Consider the following 5,339-nt stretch of genomic DNA (forward strand, 5'->3'; position numbering starts at 1 on the left):
CTGCCTGGCTCTGCCTGGGGATTGGAAAATGAAAACGGTCCGCTCCGTGCGAACCAACCGAACGCTAAACCTGAACTGGCCACCCGATCTTCGCCTCGGCTATGCTCGCATCGGCAAGGCCCCCCGACGGGGCCGGCCGCGGTCCAACCTTTCCATGCACACATACACACCGGCGCATAAGAGCGTATACGGCTCGCTCTGCGACGACGATCCGGTTTAGGAGAAGGTTCGCAGGACGCAACGGGTTGTATCGGGCCGGCGCCTTTATGCTGGAAATGAAGGGAAGCATAATTTGTGCGTGGAAGCGGAGCGCCGCGTCGAACAGACGCGAGGCAGAGAGCTTTCATGTTGCGATCATCGGCGTGTTGGCCGAACGATCGTCTGTGGGCAGTTGGGAGTTGGTTTTTTGGTGTAAAATGGAAGCAATTTGGACTTTATTTGTTTGGCACACTGCCGTCCAGTGAGTCGGCGACTAAACTTGAACCAATTCAACTGTCTCCGTCCATCGGGAGACGCTCGATTATTCACAAGCTCCAATCGGTTATGCACCGGTTATTCAGAGCAAATAGCCCACCAATTTCCGGCGCACAAAATCTACACCGCCTACACCAATGTGTGTCATAGCTGGAGCCGCGGCGCGAAACAGACTATAAAATTGAGCCAAAACGTACCGAAAACAATCAATCTTTGGCCGCGACAATCTTGGGCAATAGCGGCAGCGAGCCGTTAAGATTGCCTAAAGTGTCACGAACGAAAACAAACTCGTAAATGAAATGGAAACTAAGTTCCGTAGGCAGGGATCGGCTGCCCACAACCAGGCACAGAAACCTGTGGTCTGGTCCCATTTGGAACACTAATCGTTATTCCCATTGCCGAAGAAGTCGTCCGGAGTCGTGGTCAGAGGTAACCTTAAAATTGGGTGAAACATTATCGACGCTCCGCGTTGACCCGGAGTTGTCCGGCACGTCCGGCAGCGGAACGGGTTTTGCTGTTCCATGACCAACAACTTCCACCGCGGATTGGACCAATCGTCCCGCCACAGAAAACAAACCACACCGGGCCGGGCAGCTTTGCCGAACGTTAGGCCAGAAACCGGGCCTAGTGTGGAACCCTATTCCGGTCATCGGTGGCCGGTGGGGCAATGTAGGTTGAGAGAAAAGTCCAAGATCCGTGAAGAATCGTCCGTAATGGATTTTCCTGGACACCATGCGGGGTAATTGCAGACGGGCCGGACCACCGTACCGTGGGCGATCTTCTGCAGCAGTTGACCCATTCTGTCGTCTTTACCCATTGGGCACACATTTCACGTTTCTAAGGGTGATAGTGTGGCCACCGTTTCGCGGTCTTTGGTGAAGGTTTCTTTATGGGCGGTTCAAGAAAAGCAAAAGAAAAACTTACCATTGATAATTGACCGATAGTACACACTGTCTGGAAGGTCCGATAAGGCAGGCAGGCCGCCTGTCTGTTAGACTTTCGTTATCAGAAACGGGACGAACGGGTTCGAAGAGACATGATCATTTCGTTAGTCACAGAGCGTAATCCTTCGGGGATACATCGTCCGATTAGTGCATTAAAAATGCTGGGAAACCTGCGATACCTGGTCGGTTTCATGTTGATCATCCTTTTGTTTGGCATTTGGACACAGCGGAACTTGAAGCCGCTCCTCTACAGCGAGCTTGCGGCCAAGTACAGCGAATCTTCCTGGTACTGTGACGATCTGTACTTCAGTGTGATAAGGCGGCAAGCGCTAACGTCTGCCGGACGCACACCCGGTTATTACTCTTCCGGGGTGCTTCCGCTGTTCGATCCATCGGCCAACGTTAGCTTCCATCTGTTTACCCGACAGAATCCAGCAGCGAGCCAATCGCTGGTACCGACCGAAGAGTCGCTCCGAGAGAGCCACTTCAACGGTTCTAAACCGACCCGAGTGATCGTGCACGGATTCTGCAACTGTCAGCACTCCGCGTTCTGCAACAACGTGAAGGATGCGCTGCTCTACGCAAACGACGTCAACATTATTACGATCGACTGGAGCAATGCCGGAGGGCTGCTGGATTACGTGCTGCTACGATTGCGCCTCGATCAGGTGGCAAGGTCAATGGCCGAATTCATCGACTTCTTACACAATTCCACGGAACTGGAGCTGTCGGATCTATCACTGATCGGGCACAGCCTAGGGGCACATTTGGCCGGTTTGAGCGGCAAGCGACTGACGAGCGGTAAGGCAGGAGCAATATTCGGGCTTGACCCTGCGGGGCCCCTCTTTTCCAGTGCCGACCCTTCGGCACGGTTGGCGAGCACGGATGCGGACTACGTCGAGGTCATACACACAAACGGTGGCGCACTAGGCATATACGATCCGATCGGAACGGCCGATTTCTACCCGAACGGGGGACAGCACCAGCCGGGATGTCTGCCGTGGATATTTGGAAGTATGATACGGTAAATCGAACCAGAAAACAGAATTATTAAATTGTCCAACCCCGTTTTCAGTGAGTTGCTCGCACGGCCGTGCCTGGGAGCTGTACGCAGAGTCCGTTTACTCGCCGACGGGATTTAGTGCTGTGCCCTGCGACAATATGCAGCAAATCGAAGGGAGCGTCTGCCGGATAGACTTGCCAAAGGTGGACATGGGCGGTGAGCCGGTGAACAATAGCAAGGCCGGAATATTCGTGCTAACGACCAACAGTCAGTACCCGTACGCCCAAGGTTGAACGAGCCGGATTTGAAATAAATTCAAAACATTCGGTCGATTATGAAATTATCGTCTTTTCAAATTTTAGTACAAGCGCTCCCATTTTGGCTCGCTCAGCCCTACCTGTCAAACTTTTCGCCGAACCCCAATCGCGGATCACTGGTGTCGTGGAATTTTGAAAGTATTTAACGATAAATCGAACCAGAAAACCGAATTTTTAGATTGGCAATCTGTCTTACTCCGTTTACAGCTAGTTGCTCCCACGGTCCGGCCAGGGAACTGTACGCAGAGTACTCGTCGACGAGGCTCACTGCTGTTCCTTGCGGTAATAAGCAGGAAATCGAAGGATACGCCTGTTCAATAGACTTCCCAAAGGTGCACATGGGCATGGTGAGCTGGTGGACAACGGTCAGTATCCGTACGTCCAAGGTTAAACGAGCCTAGGCTTTAATTCAAAACATTCGATTGATTATTAAATTGTCGCCCTTTCAAATTTTAGTACAAGGGCTCTATTAAATCATCCGTCCTGGCAGCCCTGCGAGCGAGCTGTCAAACTTTTCGCCGTACGTCACCGCGGCGCTCACTGGCCAGGGTAACTCATTTCGAAAAGTGAACTTTCGGTCGGGTGCTTTGTGATTTTCGTGAGACGATTTTGCTACGCGTTAAAGTGCACCGTTTTTGTTGCGTTGGCCGTCGAAATTCTGCCCAAACGGCAGCCCGTTACCGTCCGCACCGTGGTCCACTGTTTTCCAGCGGAAAATGGCCACCGCCGAGCGGGTCGCCCCGTTTTGCTATGCGTCCTGGTAGCCATCGGAACAGCGGACGGCAGAGGACGGCGTAGTGTGTGCGGGAGGGGCGAGCGGAGAGAAACGAGGTTGTATCGCCTGCCTACTAGCCTGACGTCACGCCACAAAAGTGCACGGGTTGTGTCTGCTGCAGGCTCCCGGTTCTCGGAAGGTGTGTATTCGCATCACAGCAAGCGCTGGCCGTGGCCAGGACGCGATTGTTCGCTCCCGATATCGTTAGCGCACACAGGTGCTTCGGAGCCAGCGAAGAAAAAATTGGCGACCTCCCGATGAAAAAGGGAAAAGTGAGCTCAGCGCTTGACACCATAAACATCATTCCGCTGCAGTGGATCGGCCCCCGTCGTCGACTTTTTTTCGGGGTCTGGCGTGTTTGTCCGGAATCCCTGGAAACAATACACGACGGCGGGCGTACTCCCAGAGCCAGAGAGGCAAGTGAGCGCTGCGTGTGTGTGCGTGCGATGCGTGCTGATCGCATCGTGCGGCCGCAGCATGCACGTATAGGGTGATCCATCAAGTGTTTGGATGGTAAACTACCGATTACTTGACTAGTGGCGTAACCGACCGAGAAAAGTTGGCTTGGACGACATTTGGTTTCAACAGGACGGCGGCGTTACGTACCATACAGTGACAGTCACTTCAGAATCTAAACACTTGGCGCAACACCCTATAGTAGGCCGTAGCATCTGCGTGGCGTTGGTAGTGGTGCTGCTGCCGTCGTCGTCAGCGCGAACGGAGTGTAATTTGTGTATGAGCATGTTTTTTTTCGGACGTTCTGTTCATAATTTTCTTAAGCCCTGCCGCCGCTGCGTCGGAAGATGGCCATCGATAACATGGTGGACGCGGACGGGAAGGGTTCAGTGTGAAAAATACCGACACATTAATCGAAGGCGCCGTCCCATTGGCCTCCTCACGCACGGTGGCTGGCTAGAATTCCACCGATTCCGTGTCACGCCGCTGACCCATGAGACAGATGCTAGGGAAGTGGAAATTCCTGTTCCTTGCCTTTTGCTCGAAGATGCGCACCGCCAACTGCGATTTGTTCTGCGATGTTCTTCTGACCGGGGGTCCGTCTCCTGTGCAGATAAAATGCATTAACGTCCGTCGTTATCATGCTACCGTCGTGGCTGAGCCGTTGGGGTCCGTGATATGGCACACTTGACACCGTTTTCTATGCTCCCAGTGCGTCTCACTTTGCCGTGCGAACCGGGCAAACCGACAGCTAGTTAGGCGACCGTTAGCTTCCGCGATCGCTGCGTATGCAACTGGATCACTTCCTACGGCGACTAACGCCATACCGGTTTCCTACGTCGACTCCCTGCCACCCGGTTAATCGGTTCGTTCGGAGAGGCCATTTACATATGCACGCGCTGCCAGTGGTGTGAGCAGGAGCCCTTCGGCGACCGGAGATGGGTCACTTTGGGGCCACCCATTGGCTGCAACAGAGCGTCATGCAAAAGATCGTTCGGAGGTCCTCTGTGTGGTACGCAAAACCAAACTAAACCTTCGTTTCTTTTGCCTTCTACTTTCAGGAACACACGGCCACGGTCCGTGGGGGACGCATTAAAGAGGCAGTTCATCAATTTCCGTTTCCGGATCGTGTGAAAATGGAATGTCGTGCCATCGAGTGAGCTTCCCGTGAAACCTTCTCCCCGCGAAACTGACTGTGCGCCAGTTTAAAGAGTTAAAACGGACCGATTGGGTGTTGTGGTTTCAAAGTGAAAGTCGGTGACAGTGGGGGCGTGGGCGTGGGAAACAAGGGCCCCGTCGAACGGACGGAAGAAAGTGTGGTATCGGAGTGAAACGTATTTTCCATCGGGCCTAAGTTCTCGCTCCGCACG

At 53.5% G+C, this 5,339-nt stretch overlaps 1 protein-coding gene across 1 annotated transcript; it reads left to right on the forward strand.

The window, feature by feature from the left end:
- Positions 1-1,576: 1,576 nt before the first annotated feature.
- Positions 1,577-2,714, forward strand: LOC128270179 (phospholipase A1-like). Its single transcript, XM_053007585.1, has 2 exons — positions 1,577-2,432; positions 2,494-2,714. Exons 1-2 carry the CDS (start codon positions 1,577-1,579, stop codon positions 2,712-2,714), a joined length of 1,077 nt encoding a protein of 358 aa, XP_052863545.1.
- The last annotated feature ends 2,625 nt before the right edge of the window (positions 2,715-5,339 follow it).

Source organism: Anopheles cruzii, chromosome 3, assembly GCF_943734635.1.
Source record: "Anopheles cruzii chromosome 3, idAnoCruzAS_RS32_06, whole genome shotgun sequence".
NCBI classification, from domain to species: domain Eukaryota; kingdom Metazoa; phylum Arthropoda; class Insecta; order Diptera; family Culicidae; genus Anopheles; species Anopheles cruzii.

Bases quoted from the DNA above. Each gene is read 5' to 3' on its own strand.
- LOC128270179 (XM_053007585.1), top strand. From the start codon at position 1,577: ATGCTGGGAAACCTGCGATACCTGGTCGGTTTCATGTTGATCATCCTT. The intron at 2,433-2,493 runs GTATGATACGGT...CCCCGTTTTCAG, and splicing joins TCTGCCGTGGATATTTGGAA to TGAGTTGCTCGCACGGCCGT.